This window comes from Schistocerca gregaria, chromosome 3 (genome assembly GCF_023897955.1).
Source record: "Schistocerca gregaria isolate iqSchGreg1 chromosome 3, iqSchGreg1.2, whole genome shotgun sequence".
NCBI lineage: Eukaryota > Metazoa > Arthropoda > Insecta > Orthoptera > Acrididae > Schistocerca > Schistocerca gregaria.
Genome location: NC_064922.1, coordinates 206,990,378 through 207,006,191, shown reverse-complemented (window position 1 = coordinate 207,006,191; position 15,814 = coordinate 206,990,378). Strand labels below are relative to the sequence as shown.

Genomic DNA, 15,814 nt, shown 5'->3' with positions numbered 1-15,814 from the left:
GTAGCCATGTATGGAAGTAAAACATGGACGATAAGTAGTTTAGACAAAAAGAGAATAGAAGCTTTCGAAATGTGGCGCTACAGAAGAGTGCTGAAGATTAGATGGGTAGCTTACATAGCTAATGAGGAGGTACTGAATAGAATTGGGGAGAAGGGGAGTTTGTGGCACAACTTGACAAGAAGAAGGGATCGGTTTGCAGGACATGTTCTGAGGCATCAAGGAATCACCAATTTAGTATTGGAGGGCAGCGTGGAGGATAAAAATTCGTAGAGGGAGGCCAAGAGATGAATTCAGAAGGCTGTAGGTTGCAGTAGGTACTGGCAGATGAAGAAGCTTGCACAGGATACAGTAGCATGGAGAGCTGCATCGAACCAGTCTCAGGACTGAAGACCACAACAACAGCTCTCTCTAAAGAAGGATGAGTCAACAGATGTCCATAACTACTATCCACTGACACTTTCTGGATTATTTTATAATATTTTGTTGGAGGTAATATACTTCAGAGTTTCATCCTGCAGTGTAGTAATGTGATACCTAGGCAAACACAATTTGGATTTCAAAATGGTCACTCTACTGAGTCAGTTAGTAATACATTTGCAGAGCACATAAAGATGTTTCTTCTAAACAGCTTCTTCTATACCATAGTAGAATTTTTGAGTACAGTAATTCGACACTTTTATACACAAAAAACGTAAATTGCCAGTATGCAGCCATACAAATATTTTTCAATTTTTTTTTCCCTGTCAGATGTATGCTCTTTTATGTCTTTGATGTTTGTTCTGTTTGCATGTTCCATGTGATAACGGTTATTGTGAATATATACTGTGTCACAAATAAGTTACTAACCATAGGTGCAAATCGACAAATGTCTTAGGAGATTAATTAACTGTTCATAAATAACCCCCACAAAAGGTTATTTACTGTTTTCATATTACTAAGAACCGCTTTATATTTTGAAAAATATCGAGGTCGACATATTAGGTGATATTTTGATTTTTACTTACTCGGAAAACATTTACCATGTCGCCGGGACATAATTTATTAAAACAGAGAATCGGCAATGTGATCAAGTGCAATACAAGATGAAAAACATCCTAACAAGCTAAATTCTCTTGCTTTTTTATCCTCAAAGTCTTATGCCAAGTTCATTCCAGATACCGAAAGTAAATGATTGAGATGTCTATGCAAATACACAGTACTTTTGCTGGTGATTTCTTTCCACTACTCATTTTATGACATTAAAGATTTGCAGTGCGTTTAGTGGCTAGCCTACTCCGTACCACAAGCACCTGACTTTGGGCGCTGTATATGTTGGCGCCAAAAATGTTGTCCTGCGCATCACTTCAGTCTGCTCGATAAACATCTCTGATCCATTTAAAACAAACTATGGGCAAAGACTGCCATGTAACTGTTTTCAAGTTTTGTTGTGGTTTATGTCAGTTGTACACAAGGTCTTGAGAGTGGCTGTTGCAAATCCTGTGTCACAGACTTAGTGCAGAAAGTTCGACCGCAGCATGGATGGTAAAAGGAAAAGAGCGCCAGGAACGAGTGTGGTGCCTGTTGTAATTTGTGCGCTTGCTCTACCCTTGTCAATGCTTCTGTGGATTGGAAATTTTGCCATTTCGTTCTTCATGTCCAGCGCGGAGAGCGATCCATACAGCGATGGTAGAATTTTTTCAGCGCCTGATGGTGCCTTTTTTCCCTGTTTTAGTAGTCTCCCCGTTTTTACAAATGGATTTGAATAAAAATTTTAAATACCGGCTGTTTTTCGTGGCGGATGAATGTAAGCGATTTTTATTTTTGACGTTAAGCATTTGCTTACCGAAAATTTTATGAGTAACGACGTGCACACTGCTTAACTATACATATTAATTAGTATTTTTAATATTTTAGTCTGTTTTGCACTTTACTGATTCACTAACAACTGTCTCGAAACACTGTTGTTTTGATCATTATAACGACTAAATACTTGTTCTTTTTTTCCACGTACGCAATCCAGCTATAGATCTGCGCTCTTTTTCCGAGCAATGATTGAATTAAGTTATTATAAGCCTATAGAATAGTACACCTGTTGCCGGTTATCTTGATTGAAATCGTGAGATCCCAAGTGGTGCCGACATTATCATATCTCTTCAATAACATTTTTTGAAGAAAACATAAGTTGAATAGCGAGTAAAGTATAATTTTGCTCGTGATACTTGTTGTACTCTTGATATACTTTTAATCCCAAACTAACGGAGGTCCCACATACATGCATTGGGACAAATCTTTTGTATACAGTGCATTTGTACATTTTCATGGATCTGTACGGATCTAAGAACTTTTCAATTCTTTGATCTAAGTCTTATGTGAAAATGCAGTAAGTTATTGCGTTTCAAAGCTGTTTCATTTCACATCAGATTATAAAGGGTAGAAAGTACATTGCATGTGAAATGCATACCTTGTTGCATGAATGTCTGAGAAGTGATTGGCAGTGGTCTGGAACAAACAGTATTAAAGTGGTTTGGGTAAATCTTGGAAAGCAGTAATCAGTATACCTCAAGCTGTGGTAGAGATCAACTCACATTAGCCCATTATTTTTCATCACTGTGTTGCTTGTTCTGTTGTAATTTAGATGAAGTTGATTCACCTCGTATATGAACCTGTTTTATCCATCGCTGTAAGTAGGCTACCAAAAATTGCTTTCAGTGAAAATAGAATAATGTTCACACCAAAATCTGTTGTACAAAAACAGTTTTGTTGTCAAGCAATACCCACTTTTTGTAACAGTATCTACAAAGAGAGGCTATTTGTGGCTACAAAAATTTCTACTTAGTGAACTTGAAGTACAGAATTTAATAATTAGTTTTGTGTCGAGAGGACAGCAGTTTATTTTTGACCATTGATATAGTAACATCACAGATGTGGTTGACACTCGGAAAACTACAATTGGGTCTTGAGGTTTTGTAGGTTTCCAGAAATTCATGTGTTAAGAAAGTAATGATACTAATAAAAAGATAGGGCACCTACACAGGCACTGAAAGGCAAAATCTAAGTTACAATTCAAATTCTGGATCACTTCTAATTAGTAAGTTAAAGATAGGAGCTAAATGCATGTGGTTTGGTTGAGATTCTCTCAACAATTATGCCACCAATGTTGTAAATACTTTCCCATTCCAAAACTATAACAAAAATCTTGTGTGGTTATGGTGTACCTCAAACTGAATGATGTCTTTTCAACTGGGACAAACATTCTCCTTATTACGTGACATCATTCTAAATTACAGAGGCTGGACAAAAATATGGAAACACAAGAAGAAATGCCTCCTTGAACATAATTACAGATGCTAGCCAAGCCTGCTGATTGCACAGTTGTATTTGACCATGAACTTCCGCCTGTGCAATGTCCTCAGTATGTTGCAAGTGTCCATCATTGTCAGAACAGTGTTTTGTGTGATTGTGTGTACATTATACTGGAGCCAAAATATTTTGAATTATGGGTGCTTCTGTAGCCAAGGGAGTTAAAGCATTTGTGTTTCAAGAGGCACCCTATTGAAAATTTACACAGCATACAGGTAACTAGGAAAAACATAATTCACTAAGTCTCAATGCCACAAGAATGTGTTGACAGACAGTCATTGAAGAGGATTGTGGTGAAAAGCAAGAGGATGGCAGCTGGAAAAGTGACTGCAGAACTGAATGCCACACTTGCAGACTTTGTCGGTGCTAAAACAACCCAAAGGAAGCTCCTTAAGCTGGAATTGCAGCATGAGATGGAATACTAAAACCATTCATCATGTTGGACTGGTTTTGTGATTACGAGGATAAATTTTCGCATCTCCCCTGACCTCCACAACCACCAGCTCTCAATTTTTTTTATCTATTGTGGTCTAGTTTGGAGAGCAGGGTCTGTGATGTGACTCTCCACCTTACATCATCATTAGCTGGGGTCGACCGAAGCATCCGATCACACCTGTTGGCTTTGACCCGTGACGTAAGGCTGTTGTGGTGTGTGATGTCACGATGGTGCGGAATTTAGTTCGTGAGAGTGTGTTTGTAGGTGTCATGATCGGTGGTGCTCTCTGGCAGTGTGTTAGGTGATGTTTTTGGTTTAGTTTGCGAGTGTTGCATCGTGTGTGAATTTTGGTAAATTTTTTTTTTTTATGTCTTTGATAGGTATGGATATGACTGACAGGGCCAACAGTTTTCGGCTTTGATGGGTGACAGTGTGTTGTCTCTAATAAAATTTCTTCAACTATTTGGATTTTTGGATGAAGTCATGAAGCGTTCAGTATGTTGTGAAATAAATGAGGCTTACTTAAAGTTCCAGCGTCTCAGACCAGGTACGGCTGTATGTGGAGATGTCGTAAGGATAACAAATCAAGGGAAGTGTTCGATGCCAATATGTAGCTGTGAATGTTGCTATTGGTATCGGGAGATGTTTTTGAGCTATACAGGTCAAGGGAAGTGTTAGGTCCTAATTTATGGGATCGGGAGCTGCTGTTGAGCTATATAGGTCAAGGGAAGTGTTCGATCCCAATATATGGGATCGGGAGGTGCTGTTGAGCTATATAGGTCAAGGGAAGTGTCCGATTCCAGATGATATTGTGTTTAGTGGTATTTGGGGAGATTTGTAATGTCAGTTTTTTGCGTGGTTTTGTATGGGGGTGGGTGTCTAAATTTGTTTATATTTAGTTTGTCCCCACCCGAAAACCCCCTATTTCCCCCGCTTGTCCTGTTAGTGTCATTAGGCTTCTTGTGGAACGTGTGTGTGTTTGTTTTTCGATGTATTTTCATTCTCATAATGTGTACGTAACAACTTTATATGCGCCATATTGGAATCGTTGTTTATGGTCGTTTCCGCAGTAATTGTGACATCAAAGCAGACGGGCAGGATCGGACGCTTCCGTATTTCCATTAGCTGAACTGGCCACTATTTTGCATGAAGACTGATATGAAATTCCCTTGAAAACCATGCAGGACCTGTATTTATATATTCTGAAATAACTGGAAGCTGTTTTGAATGTCATCTGGTTTCCTGCTCTGTATTAGGCATGGTAAAGTGTTGAGTTTTTGGTGTTTTCACATTTTTGTCTAATGCTATATGTGGGTGCTACTAAGTATCTTATAATGCAAGTGTGTGAATTCCACAGTTATTGTTCTGAAATGGAATACACTACATGACCATCTCTACACAAGCTATACTAACCTCCTATTGTCCACCCAGCTCCAGTAATGTCATTCTTTGGCTTGGAGATGCACCTAAACATCTTGCCACATGCCACTGCTCATACAGAGTTTTTCTGGAAACAAGTGTAGCCTTGCCAAATCTGTTTTCCAGCATAATTCTTCCATGTTATATTACCTATACAAGGTAGGAAGGGCAGGTAAGAGAGACTGGCAGACCTAATTTCTAAGCCATGTTGTAAAGCAAACTTGGATATGTTTGAAAGTGAAAGAACCACACACACAATATAAATCTGTCAAATTTTCTGTGTTTTACAACTGCATTCAAATAGAAATTTTGTAGTAACAAATGCAAGACGTTAAAAAAAAGTTGAATGTAATGCCGACGGCACCAAGTGCTTGCTGGCCAACATGCTGTGGCTTGAGAATTTGGACAATTAGTTTTGCTATTTATATTTACACTTTGATCCAATGTAATAAAAATGCAATAGACAGCTTTCAATAAAAACTTCATTCTGTGTTTATTTTTATTTTTTTCCCCCTCTCCCATGTACCTGGCATACTAAGATACGTGAAAGTTGCTATGATATTTAAACATTGTCTAACTACATAGAATTAAAAGACGCAAAGGATGATTATTCCCTCTATATGGGAAATCAAAAGACATACAGGTTATACGGAATGAGATTGAGAAGTTATGTTTCATACAAATAAAAATTTACACTACTATCAATATTTTCCTACAACTCACAAATGACAAGCCAGCAGAACATAGCACCAACTATTAAAATTAATGCCTAAGGATTTTGTGGAGCTTCTTCATCACATTGAAGTATGTTGCTCTCAAAACGCCCAAACATATCTGCCACTTATTTGCAACAGAAAGCAGGAATTATTTGATGTTAAATGTTGACTACAGTGTTGGCCAAATAAGAGAAAACAAAGGGAATTTTTTTGACTTGGAGTCTCCAGTTTTTATCTGCTCCATTTTCACTTCTCTGTAATGTATCAGAGGTTAAAAAACATTAGTGTAAGATAGTCTTATGGCATTGTTGGCTACGGAGGGGGGGGGGGGGGGGGGGACGGTGCGGAAACTTTCACGATTCAGCATTTGCGTAGTGCATATGATGGTTGGTGAATGCAGAAAATATATATATGATGATGTAAATAAAATTGAAAGAAACTTCCACATGGGAAAAATATATTGAAAACAAAGATTCCAAGACTTACCAAGCGGGAAAGCGCCAGTAGATAGACACAATGAATAAAACACACACACAGAATTTGAGCTTTCGCAACCGGCGGCTGCTTCGTCAGGAAAGAGGGAAGGAAAAGGAAAGATGAAAGGATGTGGGTTTTAAGGGAGAGGGTAAGGAGTCATTCCAATCCCGGGAGCGGAAAGACTTACCTTAGGGGGAAAAAGGATAGGTATATGCTCGCATGCACACACACACACACACACACACACACACACACACACACACACACACACACACACACACACACACACCCATACATGTGGTGTATGTATGGATGGATATGTGTGTGTGTGCATGTGTGTGTGTGCATGTGTGTGTGTGTGTGTGTGTGCGTGCGTGTGTGTGTGTGCGTGTGTGTGCGCGGCATATACCTAACCTTTTTCCCCCTAAGGTAAGTCTTTCCGCTCCCGGGATTTCCTTCCCTCTTTCCTGACGAAGCAGCCGCCAGTTGCGAAAGCTCAAATTCTGTGTGTGTGTTTGTGTTTTATTCATTGTGCCTATCTACCGGCGCTTTCCCACTTGGTAAGTCTTGGAATCTTTGTTTTTAATATATATATATATATATATATATATATATATATATATAAGCGTTAACAGTGTTGTACCTGATAATAGCTCAGCGTATTGAAGATCTTGATGCACACATGAAAGACATTGATGCCGAAATGTATGCCTGCACCCTATCAGTCTAGAAGATAATGGGAAAGTGATGGTGTTTATGGTGAATGTAAAGTGAATTTTGTTATTGTGTCAGCAGTATGTTGGTTAACATGAAACAGTTCACCTGTCCATATGCAGTGCTCTTTCCAGTCATGTGAAATGTCAACTTAACCATGGAAAAATCTGCATTCAGGTTTATTCCAAGACGACAAGTGAAGTGACAGTGATAGTGCACTTATATCCCTGACTCACTTCTGCGTTGAAGTTGTTTTAGTAGGTTATGACATTTTGATGGTTGGCCAGAAGTTTGATAGAATTAAAAAAACAGTGGGAAGTCAGGTATTGCAAAACAGTCATTTGGTCAAATTGTCATTACTTATTTGGAATGGAAGCTATTTTACAAAGTAGTGCGCATTTCTAACAATAATAATACTTTGAAAATATTCATACTGTTTCTCTGGAAGAAACAAACAAACACACACACACACACAACTTGAATTCTTATAAATCAATGTCCAATAAAAGAAAAGCTTTACTACTCACCTAACAGCCGAGCAGTCTAAGGTGCTGCAGTCATGGACTGTGCGGCTGGTCCCGGCTGAGGTTCGAGTCGTCCCTCGGGCATGGGTGTGTGTATTTGTCCCTAGGGTAATTTAGGTTACATAGTGTGTAAGCTTAGGGACTGTTGACCTTAGCAGTCAAGTCCCATAAGATTTCACACATATTTGAACTCACGTAACAAGCATTTTATTTATTTCAGAATCTAGTAAGTAGACTTGTGATATTGGTGCTCTCAATCTGGGTGACTGTTGAACATGTAAGTGACAACCAAGATTATACGGATGACATCGTTGTTATGAAACATCACACTGCTGCACCATGTTCTGAATTTCTTTTTGTGCAAGTTCTCCTCTTTCCCACAATCCTTTTGGAAACACCATAATAGGCCTGGGATTGATTTCTTCTTAGCCGTGCACTCCAATTCTCTGTTCCAAGGGGGGCATGCTTTCCCATATATATCTGTCTCAGGATAATTTTATAGATTTCTCAATGTTCTAAATGTTACTTGTATGAAGTTGTAGAATCTCTTGTGAAATGCAGGCATTGCTATTGTCAGTTGCAGTAACTTAGTGCTGAATGTTCATTCTGTAGGGAACTGAAACACAGGTGTGGATGACTTATTAAGGAATGGTTGGGAGGCGGTGGGGGGGGGGGGGGGGGTTGGAATGGAGTGTATGCCCATATGGGAGTGTCATTCAGGCAAAGGCAATAAGTGTGAGTAGGGCTCACATTAACTGGGAATGAGTGCATCAACTTCCCTGGTGAGTAACTAACTTGAAGTGGACAATTATTAACAAAATTTGTAGAGAGAAACAAGAGATAATGGCAAAAAAGTTCAGGAACAGTGAAAGTTTTTAATTGTGTGGATGTTTGTTGTTGATTTCATTGAAGCATTGTGGTGAAGTCAAGTCAACAAAACCACAGACATTGTATGTACAGGAATAAGTTAATCTGCAACACAGTGCCAAACCATTGTATATTGTATTGCTGGTAGCTGTATGTAGCATTACACTTGTCTACATCTTAGACAGATCTTTCTAGTGATTTGTTGCCTCCCATGCCTGACCCACGATTCCTTCTTGTTTTTCACTGATGACAGCAGCAATACATTGTGGCATGGACTTCAAAAAACATCAAAGGCATTAGGGAATTAGCCCTTAACCACTGTCCAGTCACCGTTACCTTTAGTGAAACACTGCCTGAAAAAGCTGTACAAATATTCAGTCTGTTCTGGATAAATTGCAAAGTTTTTCAGCGAGTTGGCAACTTGCTTCCATGTACAGAACCGAGAAATTGTGCATTTCACAAAACAAAACAAAGGAGCCCAGTATTTTATGACAGCAGTGTCATTGAGTCACAACTGGGATCAGTGAACGTGTAAAAATACTTGGTTATAACAATTTGTAGGGATACTAGAGACCAGCCCTGGCTTCCCACTGGTAATGCTAGGTATGTCTGGCCAGGATGCCTTATCCTGTAGCAGTAATAAATTATAAACATAAACCTTTCTCATGAGTCAGTCTGTTGTTGAAAACTGTATCAAAATCCATACAGTCAACTAGTTCCTTAGATTAATTTTCAGAAACAGGCAGAATAACCTGTCAGGTGACGTTAATGTATAATTTGTGCAGATGAAACATAATGATCGGACAACAATGGTTAACTGCAAGTGGTAGATACTGGTTGATTGGAAAGCTAAAAAAAACGCAGCCAGTTTATAAAGGAGATACTTATAAAACACTCGTACGGTCCCTTCTAGAATATCCCACCAATCTGTGAAGCCCATTCCTAATATAAGCAATGAGAGCTATTGGAGCTATTGAATACATGCAAAGAAAGGCAGGAGAAATAGTCTCAGGTTTGTTGGCCACATTGGTGAGTGTCATAGAAATGATAGAAAAACTGTACTAGCAAACACTTGAGGACAGATGCAAACTATTCTGTGAAAGCCTAAATACAGAGTTTCAAGAACCAATTTTAAGTTAGGAACCTGTTAACTGCTCCTGTAGGGATCACAAATACAATTTTACAGTAGTTGCAGGATGCACAGATATGATTAACCTATCATTCTGTCTATAGTTCATATGTGACAGCAACTGGAAGAAGCTCTAATAACTGGTACAATGGGAAGCTTTCTCTACCTTGCATTCCACACTGTTTTGAGGTGTGTAGATGTATAGATGGGATCAAGACTGTGGACATCTTACATGGCGGCATCCCAGACTCAGGCGAACTCAATAGGATTAAGATCAATTGGCACAGGGGTACCTATGACCAGCTCATGGCCATGTTGTATCCCCAGATGTTACCGATGCAATTTTAGAGTGGTGGAGTGATGCTATGTCTTTTTGATAATACAAGCCACCTGCAGTGTGCTGTAGGTGAACACAAGGATATACATGATTGGACATTAAGCTCTGATGTCTTTTACTGGTGAGAAATTATGGCAGACCTGTCAGTGACTTCATTCATCCTGTGTAAACATCTCTCACATGAGAGTATTATAGCCACATCCCTGAATGATACCCATTATGTCAAACAGAACACACTGCTTTGTGTGATTTTCAAAATACTAAAGCCCTGCTATCAACTACTACCAACAGTGGTTCATCAGTCAAGGTGACCAATCTTCAAACATCTATTCTCAGGGCAGTTCCTGTGCCTGTGATAATCTCTGGAGTAATGTGTGATAATCAGAAATTTGTAACACAGAGTGGGTGGGGCACTTATTTGCACAGTCATACCCAGAATTGGTGCTTGTGTCACAGTATAACTATGCTATCTTTTATCACCTGACCCCATAAATATTTCTCGTAGCTGTGTATGGTGAGCTGCAGTGCACAGAATAGTATGGAGGTAGTCTTAGATATTGGTCCTGCAGGGAAAATTGTTACATCATTGTAATATATTAATTGAAATAAATATTTAAAATTATACATTCATTCCAACATGGATCCCTCTCTTTACCTTTGATGGACAGTGCTGTAGTAACTGTATCACATAAGTGTTCTTTATAATCTGACTCAATGCTGACAATCTGACATTAATCTTCCTTTCTCGCCCCTTTTTTCTGAATGTCATAGGTATTTTCCTGATGAAGTGAAAGCATGTGTCAGGGAATACATTGTGCAGCATCTTGGCCAATAATTCTGAGATGAATATATCTTATTGGAAAAATACTGTGAGAGCATATCTTATTATTAGGCAATACATGGTATATGGATTGGTGACTGAGCAGCTCCTGCTTCTGTAGAGACTTCTCCCCTGTTGCATCCCTTGACAAAGTGTTGGCATTGATCTGTCATTTGTCCATTCTCCTTGAAAGCTCTAAGCTCCTCTATCAAGCAAATATTTCACTTTTTCCTCCCACAGGATGAAAGGTTTGTGCATCCAAAGCACTCCAGCCAGCAACATTACACAAGTAAGTGGCCTGTATTCTGTCCATTGCCCAGCCACTAATGTGTAATAGCAGTGTTAGAAATTCAGAAAAGAACAGAATGCCAAACATGTATCCAGAATCAATATTTTGCTCTGAAGCAGCATGTGTGCTTGTTAGAAGCATCCAGGCAGGTTAAAACTGTGTGCCAAATCAGGATTTGAACCCAAAATCACACCTGTTTTTCATCTGAACTTGCATGCACAACTCTCAAACTGTTGTCGCAGCTTCACTTCTACCATCACCTCTCACCCAGTTTACAGTACATGTAATATAATATTGAGTGCAGGAATGGTTTGTGCATCAACTGCCCGCACATAGGTAGCAATGAGAGGGAACACTCAAGTGACAGAGCAAAAGCACCCACACTCAGTTAGTTGTAAGAGAGGAGGAAAATAGGTAATCTGTAAAAATCTGGAAGTAACTAAATCTGTAGAGAGTATTTCAAGTATTTCTTGATGATGCAGAATGTCACCACAATATTGAGGCAACAAGACACTTTTAATTGAATGCACATATTTTGTGAATAATCTGGTACTGATGTGTGCTATCCTTCCTACTGATAATAACTTGTCAAAGCACTGATATCAGTATTCTGTGAGCAATCTCTTTTTTTTTTTTTTTTTTTCCACCGTACTGCAAATGTTACATGTGTGGACCACTACTATCCACTTTGAGGAAGATGGAGCAGATAATGAACCACATTCTTTTTAATGGAAAGATCCTGACATCACAATATAAAACAAATCTCTTCTCCTTACATTCTTATTTTGCTTTCTGGATTGCTGCACTGAGAGAGGGGGGGGGGGGGGGGGGGCACAATGGATTCACATTAATGTTCAAATCTGCATATGACCATCCTGATTTCAGTTTTCTGTGATTCCCCTAAATGACGACAGGCAATTGCCAGGATAGTTCCTTTGAAAGAGCACAGCTGATTTCCCTCCCCATCATTGAAACAGTCCGAGGTGTTCTGTATCGATGTCAACAGGATGTTAAATCCTAATCTTCTTTCCTTCTAAGTTTTAAAGCTAGCTTAGAGGTCTGCCCATCCCTTGCTGAAGTGTGGCATATCATTGTATAATTAGGGCCAGACAACTGCCACTCTCTTCTTTCAGGATTGATTAAGAAAAAGACAGGGAGGTAATGACAAGGACTTCTGAATTCAATTATTTTGCATAAACTATTACAGTGAAGTGAATTAGTTGCAGAAAGTAATGGTAAACGTGCAAAAATTCTAGTTGTTTTTGTGTTGACTGATGCAGAAGATCTACTGACTTCAATAATTAATAAATTTGGAATAATAAAAAGCCTGTGGAAAGAACAAGGCACATTGAAGCAGAATAAATCACTAGACCTTTTCTCCAATAAGGTTCAAGAGCTGACCTCGTTTCGACTTAATGATCCCATTAAGCTTAATTTTCTGTGAAATCTAAATATAAGTAAAACTCTGTTTTGTGTTTGTATTAGGATTTGGTTTAAGGAAAAGTCACTCAACATGTGTACAATGACATTGATGACGAGCTCTTAAGCCACTGTAGTGCTGCGCATGTTGGCTTCATTGAAGAAAGAAACACCCTTGGTGAATTATTGAACCCGTAGTACCCTCACTTTTCTGGAAGATCTGGATAGGAAGTTTTCCATACATGCAGTAGTTCAAATATGTGTATTTCAATACTGAAAAGTCGAATGGTAAATACTGAAAGTTAAAAGAAAAGAGAGAAAAAAAAAGGAGGTCTAAATTGGCTTCGCATTTGTAATTTTTCAGTATGATTATCGTGAGCCCTGATCTTCGTCTTCTTTTTCCCACAGTGCTTTTCCAGTTGCAAAATTGGAAATGGGAAATATGAGGTGAAAGAATCATTTGTGAAATTTTAACTTTATGGGGATATTTTCGATTCAGAAAAATAATAGTAAGAGTGTGCATTTTTTTAAAAAATTGTTTGAGGTTTGTAGGTCTAATTTTAACAGTTACCTCATAGCTGCTAAGTGCTCTGCATCTTAGGATGAAGGTGTTCAGGAGCTGTTAATGAGGAAGAGCTTTAGTGTTGGCCATAAGATAGAACAGCTCATGTCAGTTGCAATTATTTGTAGATTGTATCATTACTATTTGTGAGTTTGTATTGTCTACTTATATCAAGGTACTAAATCACCATAGCACTAGGCATGAGGCTAATGGCAAAGGTATAAAGAAGTAATTTTGTTCACAGCATCTGTGACAAAGCTGCAGAGAAACATATTTATAATGTCCAGATGGTCCCACAGTACAGAATATTGAATATTATTTGCCTGTCTGCAAAGTGCATGTTTCTCAACTACAAAGAAGCAAATGTAATATTTGCAATTTCAAAAAACCTAGCTTGTCATTAGTAACAAATATAACTTTTTGAGCACAATATTGGAATAAATTTTAATTCTGATTGTAAATAATGCCCATGAGATTTTAAAGTAACAACGAAGTTAAGTATAGAACAATAGCTTATGACAAATGCCTATCTTATATGGCAGGAAGGCAGAAAGCCCTGCAGCACGTATGGCACACTTCACCGCTATGCAAAATTTTGATGGATTACGTTTAACATGTTCATAAGTACATATTTCCAGAGCTAGTGTTAGGAGAATTATGAGTTGGATAACACCCTTATTCCATTGTGTAAGAGCCACAGTTAAAGAACTGTAGTCTTCAGAGTTATGCGAGCAAAAAATTAGGTAATTTATGTGAACAGTGCTCCAAATGCAATTTTAACTAGAAAATAATTTTCTGTTATCCTTGCATTCAAAATTCCATGCACAATAGTACATCTAGTACTATGGAGAGGTCTATTTTGTAACTTTAGTATGTTTTCCATTGACCAAAACAAAGTTTTGTTTGAATACAGAACACTTCCAATGAGACTGTGTCTCACTATACTGTGCTCGCAGAATAAAGTCCTTCAAACATTCAGTTATGAAACAATTCATATTGGATGAAATTACTTTTGAACAATCCTCATTTTATGCATATGGAATTAGACATTAAGATCTAAAATGTGCTGATACAAGCTGTGAGAAAAGAGCTAAAATTGGAGCAGACTGCATAATGGGTTGCAGGGGATTTTGAAGAAATTTCACTTCCTCATTATTTTCCAGTTTAACAGCCATAAATTGGTATACTGCTACAATTAGCCATTGTACACCTCAGTACAACACTGAACTATTAACAAAAAAGACACTAAGCATTAATAATAGATTATTTGTGTTACACATTCTACTCTGGCAAGATTACTTTTAAGTAAATTAGCTAGGTGGGGTGGAGGGAAAGTTTATCTGTCTGCAGCAACTATTGCTTTGTTTTTAGTTCATAAACACATAACAAATAGCATGACGAACATTTTGCTGTATTCTATTGATAGAGTAACTTTGTATGTTTTAGATGGTCCTGTGATTCCTCCTACAAGATGGCTTGCATCAGTAGTGATTCCACTGACAGTAGCTGCTTGGGGACTTCGTAGGAAGAGCTTGGACAGAAGTGGAGCTATATTGGGTATTCCTTCTAGCTGGCTGCCATCTGTAATTAAATTTATTAGCGTGTGTCATGATAGATCTCTCTGCTTATTTCTGTCTCTGTTCTAGGAGTAATTGTTGGATTTGTGCTGACATTGACTAGTTACTGCTTCTTAGCATGCCTGTTTACATTTTTTGTGACATCTTCAAAGGCTACAAAATTCCGTGCAGAGAGGAAACGCAAACTGCAAGATGATTTCAAAGAAGGTACTATTTGTTGTTTTGTTGTGTAATGCCATTAGTTGAATTTGATCAAAAACTGTGTTAACTTGGACAGCAAAAACTAATGACAACAGTGTATATGGTCTCTCACTCTGTAGTTTTTGAGATTTTATGGTAGATATTTTGTAAGGTATGGTAGTTTTGGATATAATCCAGCAATTTGATAAGTTAAGGAAATACCTTAGTAGGGTGAAGTATCTGTTGTAGATGCTAATTCATTACGGGGTGTTAATGCTTCACTATATGCTCCGTAAACTTTTTTTTTTTTTTTAACCTGTAGTTTTCCAGTAATATTTTTGAGATGTTGTTTAGCTACTAAGCTACTATTTTTATTGCATACTGACACTTGTAGGCATAATATTGGTATGTATGTATGTATGTGCAGTGGTTTATTGTATTGTGTGTGTAGTATAGTGTATTGACAGATAGACAGGCACTTGAGAGTACAACCCAAGTAATTTATGGAGGGAGTCACAAGGAAGGTAACTTAAAACTTACTTATTAAAATCTGTGCATTCCAAAATTTCCTCCATCCCACAGAATTTTTTTCTGCTTATTCTTGTTGTATATAAAGTAAGAAAAGAAGAAATTTATACTTAAAATAAAGGAAAGGTAACCAATCACCTCACGTCATTCACATGCCAAGGTGTGTGCATTTGGATTCTTTGTGGTCTTGTGTTTGAATGTTTGTGTATGTCAACTAGAGAAAGAGCAAGAGCTCAGATGCTAGTATAAATACTGCTTAATTCCATTTACAACTGTGTGTTTGTATGCACCACATGTTAGTCAGTTATAGGTGACTTTTCTTTATTTTACGTATTATTCCATCCAAGAATTTTCAAAAGAAGAAATTTGTTTCTTAACAAGATTTATATGTACGGATAGAGGATCTAGCTTATTTGCTATTCAAATTTGCATCTTTCATTAATTTTGGTGGAGTTTAACAATATTTTTCCTGTACAGAAGC

At 37.9% G+C, this 15,814-nt stretch overlaps 1 protein-coding gene across 3 annotated transcripts in view; it reads left to right on the top strand.

Annotated features, from left to right (window-relative positions):
• The first annotated feature begins 1,376 nt into the window (after nt 1–1,376).
• Nucleotides 1,377–15,814, top strand: part of LOC126354842 (transmembrane protein 19) — an 85,308-nt gene continuing 70,870 nt past the window's right edge. Inside the window, exons 1-3 of one of the 3 annotated variants that reach the window (XM_050004819.1) lie at nt 1,377–1,665; nt 14,495–14,605; nt 14,695–14,832. In XM_050004819.1, the coding sequence (XP_049860776.1) occupies nt 1,515–1,665; nt 14,495–14,605; nt 14,695–14,832 (400 nt within the window). In that variant the 5' untranslated portion in view covers nt 1,377–1,514. Of the gene's footprint in view, nt 1,784–14,494; nt 14,606–14,694; nt 14,833–15,814 lie in introns of all 3 variants that reach the window. The other 2 variants (XM_050004820.1, XM_050004821.1) reach the window with 2 other exon arrangements.